This window comes from Vicugna pacos, chromosome 21 (genome assembly GCF_048564905.1).
Source record: "Vicugna pacos chromosome 21, VicPac4, whole genome shotgun sequence".
Taxonomy (NCBI): domain Eukaryota; kingdom Metazoa; phylum Chordata; class Mammalia; order Artiodactyla; family Camelidae; genus Vicugna; species Vicugna pacos.
Window position 1 is genome coordinate 23408071 of NC_133007.1, and position 16895 is coordinate 23424965.

The 16895-nt window shown below is 48.9% G+C and overlaps 1 protein-coding gene, 1 long non-coding RNA gene and 1 other non-coding gene across 3 annotated transcripts; all 3 read left to right on the top strand.

Moving 5' to 3' along the window:
* The first annotated feature begins 717 nt into the window (after positions 1 to 717).
* LOC140688077 (uncharacterized) lies at positions 718 to 5149 on the top strand. The gene is made up of 2 exons (XR_012062789.1): positions 718 to 1113; positions 4475 to 5149. It is a non-coding gene; the product is annotated as an uncharacterized lncRNA (long non-coding RNA).
* On the top strand, positions 2999 to 3071 carry TRNAG-ACC (transfer RNA glycine (anticodon ACC)). Its single transcript has one exon. It is a non-coding gene; the product is annotated as a tRNA-Gly (tRNA).
* Positions 5150 to 7958: 2809 nt separating the features above from the next.
* SMIM42 (small integral membrane protein 42) lies at positions 7959 to 8698 on the top strand. Its single transcript, XM_072945896.1, has one exon. The coding sequence runs from the start codon at positions 8159 to 8161 to the stop codon at positions 8369 to 8371; it is 213 nt and encodes a 70-aa protein (XP_072801997.1). The 5' UTR covers positions 7959 to 8158; the 3' UTR covers positions 8372 to 8698.
* The last annotated feature ends 8197 nt before the right edge of the window (positions 8699 to 16895 follow it).

Consider the following 16895-nt stretch of genomic DNA (forward strand, 5'->3'; position numbering starts at 1 on the left):
CTGTATATCTGTGTCTTCCCACACTGGCTCCCCCAGCATCTAGATGGTTTTTGGCTAGGGCATCCCCAGCACAGAGCCCACAGAGCCCTGCTCACAGCCAGCACCAAACTGTTTGTTGAGGTACACAAAGAAAAGGATTGTTCTCTCTTCCCCCTCTTTCACCATATAGCCTCCTGACTTCTATAAAACCTAGTTCTGCACTTTCTTCTTTTTTTTTCTATCCAGTTTCTTTCATTCCCCCTCTCTGGCCTACAAGTCAACCCAGGTGTGCACCCACTGTCGTATTATCAAAATGTGGAGGACAGAGACAAACTGTCAGGACCAAAAGGGGGCCGCCTGTGACCAAGGCTGCCCACCAGGCTTAAGCAGAGACTACAGAGAGGTGGAACCAGAAAAGAGGCAATGACTAGAAGAGAAACAAAAAGAAGTGAGCTGCAAGTCTACGTAACTGGAAGGCTCAGATCTGCTTATGCCTACAAACATGCTGTGAGAGCCTTTTCTTGGGGCCCTTGGCATGCCTCCTGGGCTAAAGGCAAAGTGTTATGAAGAGTTCTGTCTGTCTAGGACAGAGACAAGAAAGGGTACTCACGAGAGAAAGGATGGAGGTGGATTCCAGGGACCGAGTGTGAAGATCACAGCGAGACGAGGAACTTAAGGCCAGTAGGAGCCAGCTTAGAAGCATAAAGGGGATCTGTAGGTAACTGGGGCTTATAAAGAGGGAAGCCTCAAGTCTGGGACGAACTGAAGGCCCCTGAAGGAGAGACAGAAAGAGCAAGGTCTCACCCGAAAGAGAACTAGCAGAGCAAAACCACACCCACGCAGCTCCTCCACACCCGATTCTCCCGTGCAAGCAGCTTCTCCGCACCAGCTCGGACCCACTGGCCTCCAAGACTTCTCTCCGAAAGACGGGACCACGGTCCCCTGAACTACAACGCCCACAGTGCCCCACGGGCAGGCCGAGTGACCCAGCCTCTTCTGATGCCCACTAGCCAATGGGATTCGCCAGTTTCCTCCGTCCCCCGAAAAGTCACGGGAGGAGTGGGCGCTTCCGGCCCCCTGACTTGTCCTCTTGCCCCTCGGGGACTCCAAAGGTGCAGCGCTTATGGCAAGACGGTAAGCCGACGGTTACAGGTGTAAGGAAGGGAACGTCCACCGCTCGGGCTCTGCTTGTTAAGCGCGGGCTGCTTCCGCTGTTAGTCCCAAGCCACTCCTTTTAGGCTCCTTCCCCACCTCTTCCGGGGCGGTGCCGCGGGCCTGCGGCGCATGCGCACTGTCTCCCCCGGTCCGGGCCGGGCCGCGGACCTCCAGCACATGCGCACTTCCCCACCACTAGGGGCGGGCTACGACTTGGGACGCATGCGCATCTCGGAAAAGACGCAACGGCGCGTGCCGGGTCTGCGGTTGTTTCCGTTGCTCTGCTCAGGGCATTGCATTTTGGGGAAACTACCCTTTTTTCCTTCATTTCCTTTCTCTTGTTTAACATCGGGAAGCAGCAGTGAAGCGTTCTTAAAAGACCCCTAAAGCTGGAGTTGAAATTTGACTCTAACAAACCAGCTGCGGCGTGTTGGGCAAGGCAGGACCTCTGCCTCCTGGTGTGTGAAAGCCGACGACAGCGGAGGCGCAGCCGGCGTCCTCGCGCTGCTGGGACGGCTGTGTGCAAGGGGTACTGGTGGTGCCCACGGCCCTCCAGGCCCCCGTGGGGCAGCAGTTTCCAGGCCAAGCGGCCTTCTGAGCGCCGTGCCCCAGGTAGAACTAGGCATTGGTCCAGCATTGAATGCAGAGAAAGAAGGAATTGGATAGCGGAGAGCATTTTGGGCACTCAATCCCTTGGCTGGTGATAGACACATGACTCCATCAATCTTTCCCTTTTCACCTCCAGACCATCTCCTGTTTATTTCCTGCAGAAGTGGAGGATGGGGTACTGGGGTATGGTTTGGGATAGCAGAACCGACTTGCCACCTCGTGATGGTACCTCTCAATTTGACATCGTAACTGACAATTCTAAAGTGCCAAAGGGGTCCTACCTAACATCCTGCAACACAAACGCCATCTCCTTTACCGAGAACACTTGTTACACACCTTCTCTTTCTTCCTCTTGTTTCTGTGACTAGCTCCTTCTCATCTTTTATGTATCAGCGTAGACAGACATCACCACTGCCAGGGACAAATGCCAACACTGCCCAGCCTAGGCAGGGGTCTGACCTATCACTTCCCAAGTTTCCCACGCCTCCCTCATAGCGGTTACCACCCTATGTTCTAAATGACTCTTTTAAATGTATATATATAATGTCTGTCTCTCCCTCTCTACATCTGTTGTCACATTGCCCTTCTGTCTTGACTCCTAAAAGGTGTCTTGTGACTACATCTGGCCCACCCAGATAATCCCGGATAACTTCCCTATTTCGAAATCCTTCACTTAATCGAATCTTCATAGTCCCTTTTACCATGTAAGACAATATGTCCACATGTTCTTGGGGATTAGGGTGGGACATCTTTGGGGAGACATTACAGAACCTACTACTTAGGGTATCTGCCTGGCACATAGTAAGTGCTCAAAATACTGTTACTACTAATAATATTTATATTTATATGCTGAGGGGAAAGAGCCATCAGGAAGACATTACAATCATAGGAAAGAGAGAGAGACTCAGAGAGAGAGAAAGTAAGAACCCTTAAGGCAAAAGGAATGTGTCCAGAACACAGCTGGAGGGAGGAACATTGTGGGTCCTGCACAGTAAGTGAGATAATATACACACACCTGGCAAAAGTGTTTTAATATGTCATTCAATGCATGTTTATTTTTTTCCTTTATTCCTTCAAGTGTGCCTACACTAGTGAAGGACCATGGTATTGTCACTATCTCAGCCTGACAACCTCACCACATGTGATCACAGAAGCTCCCCGAAATTTCACCTCTGATTTATCGCTGTTTCTCCCAGAGCTTCTGGCTCGGTCTCTTTCACAAAATAGATGCTCAATAAATGTGTTTTTTTGGTGGGGAGGGTATAGCTTACTGGTAGAGCACATGCTTACCATGCACGAGGTCCTGGGTTCAATCCCCAGTACCTCCATCAAAATAATACATAAATAAACAAACTTAATTACCTCCCCACAAAAAACAAAACCCAAAAGAATTATCTAGGAGTCTGAAAGATGTAGTAACAGCACTACAATAGGAAGAACATTGGGATTTAAAAAAGCACTAGGTTGGACTTTCTTTTTTTTAATCTAAAGTTAAATGCCTGGTTCTAGAACCAGTTTCTGCGTGGCTTTGAGCAAATTACTCAATCTCTCTGAGCCTCAGTTCCCTGAGAGGATTAAGCCAGCTGCTGCAGCCGCTGAGCCCAGTAGCTGGTGTAAAGAAACAAATAATGCAATAAATGCAAAGATTACTGTGTCTCAGAATTATGGTTTTCAATAAAATAATGTGTCAGAGCACCAAGGACAGAGACTCAGTGAACTTTAATTTCCTCTCTTCCATATTAGAAATTTAAACTAGCTCTGCATAAAAAATTTAAACTTAACACTCTCCGTAAAGAGGGCATGAGAAACACTGGAAACTGGGAAACTCATGAGATTCTATTACCATCACCTAGGTAAGGAGACTTAGATAGTGGGCAGGGTTTTCCAGAGAAACAGAAGCAACAGGTGTGTGTGTGTGTGTGTGTGTGTGTGTGTGTGTGTGTGTGTGTGTGTTAGAGGAACAGGCTCACACAGTTATGGAGGCCAAGAAGTCTCATGATCTGCCATCCACAAGCTGGAGACCCAGGGATTCCAGTGGTTTAATCCAGTCTGAGTCCAAAGGCCTGAGAACCAGAAGCAGTGATGTCCATGGGCAGGAGAAGATGGATGTCCCAACTTAAACCAAGAGTAAGGTCTCCCTTACTCTGCCTTTTTGTTCTGTCCAGACCCCAAGTGGATTGATGAGCCCGCCTGCTTTGGTGAAGGCAATCTTCTTTATTTAGTCTACCAGTTCAAGTGTTAATCTCTTCTGCAAACACCCTCACAGACTTACTCAGAAAAACTGTTTGCCAGTGACCGAGGTGTCCCTTAGTGTAGCCAGCTGGCACATAAAGAACCATCACAGTGGGGAGGGTATAGCTCAAGTGGCTTAGCACGCATGAGGTCTTGGGTTCAATCCCCAATACCTCCGTTAAGAATAAATAAACCTAATTACCTCCCCTCCCCGCCCAAATAAAAAATAATACAATAATACAATAATAAAAGAACCATCATAACTCAGGACCTCCAGGGTTCGTGGAGGACCCACGTGTCAGGATCTCAGCGGTCAATACGTTTAGAAAGGAGCAGACCCAAATGGGTGCTCTCCGCACCTGGCGACAGAGGGTGAAAGCCAGGTGGAGAGAAGCCAGGAGTGCTGGTAATAGAGGGTTTCTGCCCTAAGAAAGAAGACATCAAGAATGTGGGGAAAGTGCCCCCCAATACCGCATTCTACTTCATTTCTTCCCCTTAGGCTTCCAGATGCCACCATCCACGTCATCAGGTGCTGGCCCCAGCCGGTGGTGAACTCTTCCTCGACACCGTGGAGGGCAACTCAGAGGGGTCTCCCCTGGAGATTCTGGAGGGAGCTCAAACCACCTGGCCTTTCAGCATGACTCGTTTCTGGGCCCTGCCTCTCAGGAAATACATGAAGGACAGTTCACCCTGAATATCTCTGGCAGCTGGTTCAGGGGATGATGAGTTGCTTGACCGTTTCCTATAAGTCAGCAACATCACCGGGGAACATAAAGGAAACCGTCAGGCCCAGAGCCCCACCAAAAACTCCTCAGTACCCCGTCTGAAGTGAGTTAGGGGTAGTCAAGCAAACCACAGCCCCACATGAAGCATCAGACTAGAGAACAAGAAAAGAGTAGAGAAGATAAGAGCTTGAGAAGTCCCGTCTGGTTGAGGAGATACGACCAACGTGCCTGAAACGAGGAACCATAAAGACCCAGACAAGAATGCTAGCGGACTTGGGGTTTCTTTTGGGAGGGATGAAAATATCCTCAGATTGGATTGTGAATTGTGATGTTTGAACAACCTTGTGAATCTACAAAGACATTGAACCGTATAATTTAAATGGGCAAATTGCATGGTATGTGAATTACATTTCAATAAAGATGTTTAAACATGTTGTAGTGAACCAGGAGAGGAGAAACCAGACTCCTGGCCCTTGACTCAGTGTGCCAGTAACTGTGTGACCCTGGTCACTGTTCCTTTTCATGCCTCAGTTTCCTCACCTGTCAGGTGAAGGAGTTGGACAAGTCTACCTGTAAGGTTCCTGTGTTAGTTTCCTGGAGCTGTTGTGACAAGTTACCACAACCTTGGTGACTTAACACGACAGTGATTCTCTCACAATTCTGGAGGCCAGAGGGCTGAAATCAAGGTGCTGTCAGCACCATGCTCCCCGCAGGGGCTCTGGGGGGGAATCCATTCCTTGTCTCTTCTAGGTTTATTCCTGTGTTTGTGGCCACGTCTCTCTCTGCTCTGTCTTTCCACTTGGATAATCTAAGTTAAACTCCCCGTCCTGAGATCCTTAATTTAATCACATCTTTTGCCATATAAGGTAACATCCACATGTTCCAGGGAATTGAGGGGGGTAATTCTTATACAAATCTTTGCAAGTTTATAGGAGATTTGGGAGAACCACCTTGAGAAAATACGAAATGCCTTATATCTTGTAGACTCCCCCCTTCCCTTCCCTTCCAACCTAGTCATATTTAAAACAACTTCCATTTGTATGGAATTTTATGGTTTGAAAAGTTATTATGCATTTATCAGCTCACTGCAGTCCCATAAAAAACTATGAATTTGGTACTATCACTATAATTTCATTTCTGATGAATAAATGGAGGCTCAGAGAGGTTAAGTGACCTAACCAAGGTCATGCACACTGGGAAGTCCTAGTGCTGGACTCTAGTTTTAGTCCTTGCCTTCCAAATTCTTTGGTACCCACTCTGCCATCACCTGCCTGAATCTTGGTGTAGCATTAAGAGGTCCCAGAGCAGGTTGGGGTAGATGCACTTGGAGCTAATTCAGTTCTCATTATTCCTCCTGCCAAGTACAGCTGAAAACCCCAGACATTTTCTATAAAACCAAACTAAGAAGACTCTGAAAGTTGGGAAGAAGGCAGGCTGACTAGGGTTCTTGGGACCCAGAGCTCAACATAACAGTGCATTCCATGGTTAGGTTTTTGTTTTTTTGGTGGTGGTGGTGGTGTTGTTTTCCCTTATATGTCCTAGACAGGGTGCTGGAGAAGCAACCTGGAAATGCCAATGGGCACAGACAAAAAGAAGTCCCAAGAAAAGCCTACTTGCTTTCTCTAGCTGAAGAACTAGGGAAAAGGCAATCAAGCAAGACAAAAACCTTTAGATAATTCCTTACTCGAGCCAAACACCGTGGAAAACTCATGGTCCCACCTCCAACCCTACAGGGAGGTGGAGACCCTAGGCTTCCAGCCTTGTCCAGCTGGAATGAAGTCCCGTTCTCCATTCTTCAACCCTGGCCATAAGCTTCTTCATTTCTTCATCCCTTGCCAGGGTGGTATCAGAGAAGACAGAGTGGGGAGCTGGGGCTTTCTTTCCTGCCCAGAGGTCATGAGCTCCCCATCCAGAGATGATAAGACGCCCCTCTCCCTCCCTGTCAAAGTGTCAGAGGAGGCCTCCTGGGGAGTCTGAAACCCCACACCCATCCTGCAATGGGGTATAACCTCTCCCCGCTAGCCTGGGTTGGCAAAGGAGGCTGCGTGGAGAAGCCGGACCTTCACTCCTGACTGGCATTAGTGAGGTGATGCTCTTTACCCACAGCTGGCATGATATCAGAGGAATCCTGCTAAAATAGAACATTTAAATAAGATCCAGAGTCTCAAAACACCCAATATGGTCAGCAGGCAATCGAGATCACAAATCATCCCAAGAACCAAGAAATTCTCATCTTAAATTTAGCAAGACACCAGATGCCAATACCAAGATGATGCAGGTATGGGAATTACCTGACAAGGATTTTAAAGAATCATAAATATGCTTCAGCAAACAATTATGAATGCACTTGAAACAAATTTTTTTAAAAAAATAGAATATCGCAGTGAAATAACTGAAGATATAAAGAAGAACCACATGGCAATTTAAGAACTGAAAAATATAATTACCAAAATTAAAAACTCAATGGATATGCCCATCAGCAGAATGGAAGGGACAGAAGAAAAGAATCAATGAATCTGAAGACCAAACAATATAAATGACCCAAGTTGAAAAAGAGTCATTTGGATAAATACAGTAGACTTTCTTTCTCCTCTTGTGTTTTCTAAATTGTTTGACAATCAAAGCAAAAAGTATAACATTGTTCATTTCAATGTGTATAGAAGAAATACTTAATAAAATTATATTATAATGGAGGAAGTAGAGGGACTTAAAAGGAGGTGACTTTTCTACACTTGTCTCCAACTGACAGACTGTGAACACCGATAGCTCTCCATTCTGTAGGTTGATTTCAGCAGTGATCACCAGAATCCACCCATATGATGAAATGCCATGTAACTGTATGCGCACATTGGTTTCAATGTCCTTTCACTGGTTTCAGTTTTGTACTATAATTACACAAGATTAGCCACTGGGGGACACTGGGTGAAGGATTCATGGAACCTCCCTGTATTATCTTTGTAACTTCCTGTATATTTAAAATAATTTCAAAATGCAAAGTAAAAAAAATAAGCAAATAAAATAGGATTGAAGGGGCAATTTCACAGGCAATTGGAGAACTCCCTTTTCAATCTGGAGCCCGGATGTGAAGAGAGGTGGTGCCCAGAGGGTGGCGGCTTCTGGACTAGAGCCTTCAGTTCAGACCCTGGCCTCATCCTCCCGTGACTTCACAAAGTCTCAGGAGCCCCGCCTACCACTCGGAAGTTTTGCCAGTTGAACCATTGTTTCAGGACTGTGTTTGCACTGGAAGCAGTTGTTCAATCTTCCTGAGCAAAGTGCTCTGCCTGCTCAGTTACACCCAAAGGAAGATGGCCCCATGTGAGCAACAGGATCCATAGATGTGTGGCCGCAGCTTCACACCCATTCCTAGGCTGTCACAAAGGACAAGACCAATCCTCTTGGCTTTCATGGTTGTGTGAGCAGTCGGCTTCTACCACGTATCTCAGCTCTTTGAGAAACCTATGTCTTCCCCACAACTTCTAGCCTTCTTATGGGACAAGGGTACACTCAACGTTGCCTTACCTGCTCCTGCTTACCTAGTGAAAGCTCTCTTCTTCTTTGTGCTCCTGATGGCTCTGGTCACTCTCCTCATCCTGGTCTGGAAAGTAGCCAAAGACAAAAGCAACAAGAGCAGAGAATCAGTCCAAGGGAAGGAGGCAACACCTCTGGCATGAAGATCTGCATTCTTGGTGGAGATGCCCCTGCAGGGAAGATCTGGAGGCCCCAGAGGCAGGGCCATCTTGGAGCTGACTTTGAGGGAGAGCCTGGGGAGGAAGACCTGTTTCAGCCACCCAGTCCCCCAGTGCCAGATGTTCCCCGCCGCCAGGCCTCCTTTCCCTCCTCTGCAACCACCTCCGATAGAATTCTCACTCATCCTGCTGCTCTTTGGCTGGTCCAGGCTCCTGAGTTTAAATGTCTTCTCTCTCTGGATCTTCCACACTGAAATTATAAATGGCTCTTGATTTCTGTGTTAACAGAAGAAAGGAATAAATACAAGGAGAATTAAAAATTGATGACAAAGCCCAAATTTCCCTTTTTAAATTGGGTATATGTTGGCTCTGGGATATCAAAATTATTGGGCGCTCACAGCATCTCAGACTACACAATGAAACTACACTGGAAGCTCAGTTCCAGAAGATCCTTGAAATGGAACAGCTCATCTACCCTGAATTCTAGGTAAAATTCTCCTTCCTCTTCACCTAATTCTAGGAGTAGAGTATTTCCTCTCAAAAAAAATTTTTTTGCTGCACCAACTACTTTTCTCTCTTCTTCCCCATCATCCAACTTTGTGGGTTGGCAAATTTTTTTAATATTGTATTTTTGTCTGATTATTAACATCTTTTCTGAATTTGGAACAAATTAACTTCTTTTTCAAATGAAACCCACATTAAAGAGACGGTGTTTTGAAAAAAAATCCATACTCTCATCCAATTTCCCTCAGGAGCATTTGACATTTGCCTGGAAGAAATTAGCATTTTTTTAGGAGAAAAACCTCTGTGTCCAACCCCACAGTTAACCGTTCCTCCTAAAAGCATCCTGTCTGGTGTCCCTTGTCTCCCTTCCCATATGCACTTGACTCCAGAGTCTTGAGCCAAGAGCCCCTCCCTCAAAAATCTTTTTCATTGCTTAGAGTCGTGGGACTGTGTCTGTTGCTCCCTGGTACCTGGGCTGTGTACTTTTTATCTGAACCCACTGCAGTCCACTCTAATCCATAGAAATTAAGGAGCTTGGTCACTTGGTGCTGAGGAGAGGCTAATATTGCCGCCAGATCCAAGGGAAGCCCCCCTCCCCCCACCATGCCTGCTTCCTCCAGCCTGTCAATGGTGGTGGTATTTTTGTGGCTGACCAGCTTCAGCGTAGACAGCTTACGGGTGACTTGAGGCAGAACCAAAAGCCTCATGGCCAGGGAAGAGGTAGCCCTCGCCCCTCTGGTAGAGTGGGCCCCCTTTATTGAAGACCCGCTAGGGTTCCCTTCCAGCTGTGTGCCACACCTCTTCTCAGTCCAGCATGCCTGCTCAAGAAGTCGGTGATGGGAAATAGTGTGTGTGTTTCCCACGCATCTCTCTTTGACGGGGAGTTCCACACAAGGCCTGTCAAGCCTCAGAGTTGGCAGAAAAGATCCTCAGCTCTGCTTACTCTCCAGATCTTTCTCTCCTATCCCGCAAATGCCTCTTTCATCCATCAGACGTTTATTGAGTTCTTGCTACGTATCAGGCTCTGTCCAGGGTGCTAGAGAGACGAGAGAAAGAGGTCCCGTCTGCTCTCTCCTAGAGCCTACACAGCAGAGTGGAAGATAGGTGTTAATGAACTAATCACAGGGATGGATGCTTAATTATCAACTCAGAAAAGTGCCCTGAAAAAACGTAGCTTTGTGAGAGCGTGCATCAGAAGGAGCTGACGTGGACTGGAGAAGGCTTACCTGAGGAATCACACTTGAGCTGAGAGCTGAGGTATGAGTGGAAATTAGACACAGGACGGGTCGGGGCAGAAGGGCACAAGATCAGCCCATGCAAAGGTCTGTAATGGGAGGAGTCTGTTGTTAATGGGCTAGAAAGATGGTGGTTCCAGAGCACAGAAGATGAGCATGAGAATGGAACCACATGGAGCTGGAGACGTCCGTGGGTCTCACAAAAGCCCAGTGAGCAATACTAGTCTGGACGCCCGTGGAGGTGGGGGGGGGGGGCAGCCTCTAAGGTTCCTTGATTTAACAGTGCTGTGCGTGATGATAAAACTCTAGGCCAGGTTGCTCCATGCTCCCCAGGGGCTCTAAGTCACTCTCTTTCCATTTTCTTCAGTCTTCCAGGATCTCCCCTCTCCCCAGACTCCTCACGCACCCAAGTCTCAGTTGTATCCTCATTTGAAACTTTCTGACCAATCAGCCAGCCTGCATTGTTAGGCTATGGCCACCTGATGGCAGCAAAGGGTCAGCAAATCAGCTCCCAGGCAGAGGACGCCTCTCTCCTTCACACTCTGAGAGCTGGGTAGTTAGTCTCCAAAAGACTATAATCACATTATCCACAATGATGGGAATCACTTAGCCAGGAGATCTCCTGAGCTGGAAAGTTCATCATTTTTGATCATCAATTATATGCTGGATCAACATGTAGTATCTGTATTCTGCTTAACTACCCTATGAAAAGGACACCATCACTCCTACAGGTGGGAAGTTGAGGCTCACAGACTCAAACAGAGAGGCTGATTCTCTGCCCAAAGCCTCACAGCAGAGCCAGATTATCTTTCCTCTCCCATGCTGCCTCCTGCATTCATTGAAAAATAAGACATCTCCTGTTTGAGGCGGCTCTTCTTTCCCTATCAGAATTCTCTTTGCTCTTAAAATGCCACTAGCATGAGTTAGTATGGGCGCCCTGCATCTGCCTCTGTTCTCTCCTCCTCTGCCTTCTCCCCGGCACTTCAGAGAGATCTGTCTGCAGCTCTGGGTCCTGCGCCTGTAAGAATGAAGCCAACATGTACCAACCACCATAACACTTCAAGGGGTCATGGGGACCAAAGGGAAAAGGCAGTGAAAAAAAACGGTAAGATGCTGCTCCCTTTTGCAGGGAGCTTCTGGGCCAGTTGTGGCTAAGGCTTCCCCAATCACAGTGCCAGGTGGTTTCTGAGAAAGGTGAAAGGTGGGTACCAATGGAATGGTCTAGGCATTCTGAAGCCTGGGGTGCCCTGTGGGCTGCATCAGTCAGGGAAGCAGGTGAAATATTAGCAAAATGGACAACCTAAATTTAAGAGTAGATGGGAGCATGTGACAGACATGCGGGACAGGATGCATGTAGGGAAACAATGAAAAATCAGGTTGAAAAAAAGGAGGAAGGTGTAGCTCATTGGTACAGCATGTGCTTAGCATGCATGAGGTCCTGGGTTCAATCTCCAGTACCTCCATTACATAAGTAAATAAACCCAGTTACCCCTCAAAATAAAAATCAGATTGAGAAAAGAGTACCAGCCAGTGGAAAAGGGCCTTGAATGCCAGACTAAAGTGTCCAATTTCAATTAAGAGGAACCTGGGGAAGGTTTTCAACCAGGGGAGTAGCAAGTGTAATAAACATTCAAGATTAATTTGACATAGTCAACGTGCAGGATGAGTGGGAGTGGGAGAAGGGAGAGACTGAGTCAAGAAGACCAGTTAAGATGCTAGTTGAGGGAGGGAGGGTATAGCTTAGGGGTAGAGTGTGTGCTTGACATGCACAACACCATCAGTTCAATCCCCAGTACCTCTGTTAAAATAAGTAAACAAGATGCTTGTTGAATAACAATACTTTCTAAAGTGTTACTTTCCCATTTCTGTGACTTTGCCCCATTCTATTCCTTCCACTTGAAATACTCTTTTGTAAACAATTCTCTGCTCAGTAGTTTTTTAAGGGTGTGTGTGAGGAGGGAGGGTGAGTGGCATTCAGAGGGGTGCATGCTCAGAACTTGGTCCAAGAGCGGGCCATAGGAAAGGGGACCTTCCCGTTCCCATCCTCCTGGCCCCAAGGGCTGAGTGGCTGCGTAATGGGCTGAAAAAGGTGGTGCCTCAAGTTGCAATGAGACAACTATTTTCTTAGAAAACTTTAGACACACAGAACTGCCTTCTCAAGAGGATGTGCGAGTGGGAGGAGAATGGTTTGTAGAACCAGCACTTTCTCCAGTGTCACCTCAGAGCTTTTCCTGGCTTTCTCTGGAGGCCCAGAGAGCCAAGAGTCTGCGGTCTGGGGAATGAAGCATTATGGAGTAGGAAGATGCTTTGCCGCTGGAAGCCAATGTCCTCATGCACAAAGACCCCATCTGTGCCTGAAGCAGATGCCTGCATCCGACCACCGAACACTGGGTGACAATTTCATTAGATGGCCCTGTGCCACTGTGAGAGCCCAGAAACGTGTGTGCACTTGTAGTTCCCTGCTTTCACCACCTGAGGGCAGCATGCCTCCATAAGTAGAACGGCAGAGCCGGCTCAAGACAAAAAATAAGCTTGGCGCTTCCAGAACAGAAAAAGTCACTTCAGAGAGTCTCTCCGAAGCCTCTCCCAACAATTCCCCAACAATGAGTAAGTAAGGGCAGCCGACCTGGCAACAGGGATGATAAACCAGAAATTTGGGAAACAAACCCTGAGGAGTCCCAGTTACCAGTTTTCCTTCGAGTAGAAGGATTTCGAGGTTGTGTTACCTCCCCAGGTCCTTTTCATCACGGCTGCCTCCAGCCGCCAATGAGCCTGTCTTGAGTCCAATGAAAGCAAATGCTGGAAGGAGTCGTGAGCTGGATTCCTGGACCCAGCCGGCCACGAACTCCCTATATGAATGAGCCTCAGTTTCCTCATCAGGAAAGTGAGAAATACACGTATATACCCAACTCATAGGATTGTGAGGGAGCGATAAAGGGTCTTTGTGGGATCCGCGGTGCCAGAAGCCCTTTAATAGTTTAGTGTCTTAGATAGGAAGAGCCAAATAGGAAACCCTGCGATGACAGGCAGACAGACAGATCTTTATCAATGCAGGCCAAAAAATATATATGCCTGGCTTGGGTCAGAAAGGTGCAGTGACTGAGCAGGATCAAGTTCCTTAGAGTTTTGTGGGTCTCCTGAATTAATTTAAGCTCAGTCCAGATAAGACGACCCCAGAAGACAACCACACAAATGGGACCTGGGAAAAAGCATACTTTTCTGTTAATAACAATTAACACCTAGATAACACTTTAGAGCTTAAACGTGGTTTTGCCCACATTCCCCCTGACTCCTGAGAGCAGAGAGGGAGATGCTCTCATCAGTCTTCTTTCACACTTGAGAAAAGGGGTTCAAAGAAGTGAAGCCACTTGCTCAAGGTCTCAAAGCCAGTCAGGGGTCCAGCCAGACCCTCTAAATCCAGGGTTTGCATTCTTTCCATGATGCAGCCCCAGAAGACTGGGACGGTGAAGGAATCTCCTCCATCTTAAATCCCAGGGAGTCAAGTGGGCAGCTCCACCACCGGAGGCTTTGCAGAGTCCAGCCTACCCAGCCTGCTGATGGAGGGTCAAGAGGGCTTCCGGCCCCCCTTCCTCATCCCCAGTAAATGCCAGCGACTTTTTTTTTTTTTTTTGTCCCATCTGAATGGCAGACTGGCCACCACTGACTGCTCTGAGCTTGGGTCTCTCCTGCAACCCAGCCCCAACCGTCCCAAGCAGTTTCTTCATAGTTGTGCAGCAGCGGGCCACGTGGAGCCACGTGGAGCCACAGGAGCCACGTGGAGCCACAGGAGCCAGAGGGCACAGTACAGTGCGGGGAGAGGAGGCAGAGCCCAATAGAGGGGGCTGTGATCCCCACAACAGCAGAAGGCAGAGGAAGAGGGGGCCGCGGTGAGGTGGGGACCACCTAGGATCGGAGTTAGGGGCTCTGAAGAATTGGGGCTTGCTTCTGCTGCTTACTCCTTAGGGCTTTCAGACTTTATTGGATCTCCCCAATCATCTACCCCTAAATTGTACTTTTTAATTCACTGTAACATGTATTTCAGCCCATTGCTTCTACTCTTAGCCTGGGACCCGTGGATAGATGGGGGCAGGGTGTTTCTGGGAACTTGGATTGAGGAGGAGGACACATTTTCACTAACCTAAGTGCATTCAGTATTCCTCTGCTACAAGCCCCAGTAGGATGAGGGATACCGGTGCTTCTGTTGCCAACAGACGTCAAGATGCTTTCCTATTCTGAGTCACCACAGATCTCTTGAAATGCCATTTACACTCATCACAGCTTGGAAATTACGGTAGTTATTTGATCTGCTGCTCGGCCTGGTGATAGAATGCCTTGTTAAAGAAGGTGGTAGGTTACTATGTCACAAATTTGGAGGCTTTTTTGGACTCTTTCAATAACGGTGTTTCAGTAAAATTGGCTTCCTTTGTAGTCCTCTGTACTTCAGTGTGTGCATTTGGGAACACTGAGCGCCCCCAGGTCTCCCCAGGCCACCAGAGGGGTCCTGTGCACAGGAAGGATCAAGAACCCTGAACCAAAATGCTCCTCAGAGTCCTTAAAGGGGTCTGCGTCTGACCGGACTCCTGGCACGGAGCTCCCTGAGCGCAGAGAGACAGAAGGGTGAGGCACCTCGTTTCTGGAGCCCCTACAAATACCATCTTGTTCAACTCTCACAAGGATTCAGAGACGATGACCACATTAGGCACATTTGAAAGAGGAAGAAACAAAAACTCCCACAGGAAGCGAGCAGCAGCGCTCCCCCTGCTCCCCTGCTTTCGAGGTCTAGAGCCCCCTGGAGCCCCAGCCCACGCCGGCGAGGAGCTGGGCCTCAAGTCAGGTGCCACCATCAGCTGTGTGACCGAGGGCTGGTCGCTGGACTGCTCTGAGTCTCAGTCCTAATCTCCACAGCGAGGATAAAAACACCCCTTCCACAGGGTCTCCTTGTGGGGCTGAAATAACGTGTGTAAGGAGCTTAGCACGGCGCCTGGACCTGCTGGCGGCGCTGTGACCGCCATCGCTGTCACAGAGAAGGGACCCGGGACGGTGCCCTGCCGTGGCCCGACAGCCCGTTTTGGACTTTACAGGAGACTCTGAGGCCTCTCTCCCACCTCCAACTCCTCTCATCAGAAACAGCCAAGAATGTGTTTGTTTCTTTCCTCCCTCAGCATCCTGACTTCTCAGAGGCCAAACGGACCTCCCCCTTCTCGCCAGCGAGGAACTCGGGCTGGAAGCATGAAAGCCAACGTGCCAGGGCCGGGGGGCGGGAGGCGGGGTGCCCGCCGGCCGCAGTGCAGGTGTCGGCAGCCCCGGGCTCGCCCGAGCAGCGCTCTCCTGCCGGAGCGGGGCCCGCTGGGGGCGGAGGGCGCGACCGCGCCGTCCGTGTCCCCGCGTGCATGAGTGCAATTTATGTTCTTGCAGGGTTGCGGGGAGGCGGCTGAGGTTTCACAAGCTGGACCTGACAGATAATTACACAAAGACAAATTGTGCCCTGCCTTACCCTTCTCCCCGTAAGGCAACCTCCAGACGCCGCGTGCGGTGGAGGGGAGGGGGATGCGGGGGGCGGAGCAGCGGGACGGGGAGGAGCTGGGCCCGGCCGACCCATCACTCATCTCCAGCCGGGCGGGCCGCGGCGCCGGGAGGGCCAGGGGCGGGCTCTCGCTACCACGCAAACGCTTCTCGGGACTGGAGTGGCTCTCCTTGATGATGACAGACGCGGGGAGCGTCAGTGCCCTCCCCGTGCCCGGACCAAAGCTAGTTGCTCTGTGGGAGGCCGGAAGCCAGCCCCCCAGGGATGCTGCCGACCAGACGCAGGGTGCTCGGCTGCGTTCCCCGGAGGAGAAGTCGCCCTGAGCCTGGAGGGGCCCCAACCCGAGCTCCGGGTCCTGCTCTGGGAGCTGATGGGAAATCCCTTTTCTCACGCAGGTGTCTCCCCATCTCCTACATTCCTGCCCGCATTCTCCCCACTCCCACTATCTTCTCCTTTTTCCTTCTCTTTCCCATTAAAATCTTTCCTATTGCATGAGAGGATTTTTTTTTTTATGTTCCCATGAGAAAACCTGGAAGACAGGGTATGTAGCCTAGGAATCGCCTACACTTTTTTTTTTTAGTTAAAAAGATAGTAATTTTCACTGTAATCTTGAATTTATAATTATTTTATGTTGACCAGCATGGAAGCTAATAAAAATAAATCAAACCTATGAACGTATTAAACTTTTTTTCAAAGAGAGAGAAAACAGACTGCTCAAGCTAGTTTTAGTTTTAAATTCTCTCGAAGCTGAGGGAGAGCCTCGACTCCTTCATCAATAAAATTGGGGGAAAAATTATCTTCCTTGCTTGGTGGAAGGCACGCTACTTTGTTCAGTTATTCATTCGTGGGGCATCTCCTGAGCACCCGTGGAGTGGCCAGCACTGGGTGTGATGTCGTTTGGTCTGTATCATCAGAGAGCAGAGCGGAGGGGACTATGTAAGGGTCCCCGGGGGCCGGCCCACCCAGGCAGAGTGATCGACGTCCTCCACCGAGGGCCAGAGAGGCTGCCGTGAGGAGGCTTCTGTGATCAATGATTCTCTCCTGGGCCATGTTTTTTCCGCACAGAGCTCGGCCTCCCTGGCCCTCCAAACAGATTGCTACCTGTCACACCCCTCCTCTCTACATATCTATATAGAAGAGCTCAGTCTTTCCTGCAGCCTCCCCTGAAACCCCAGGCGAGATTAGCATCCCCGCCCCTGCATCTCTAGTGAAATTACCTGTGGTGGCGTCTCCTCCTCCACCCTGA

Coding starts and splice junctions, on each gene's coding strand:
- SMIM42 (XM_072945896.1), top strand. CDS start 8,159: ATGTCTTCCCCACAACTTCTAGCCTTCTTATGGGACAAGGGTACACTC.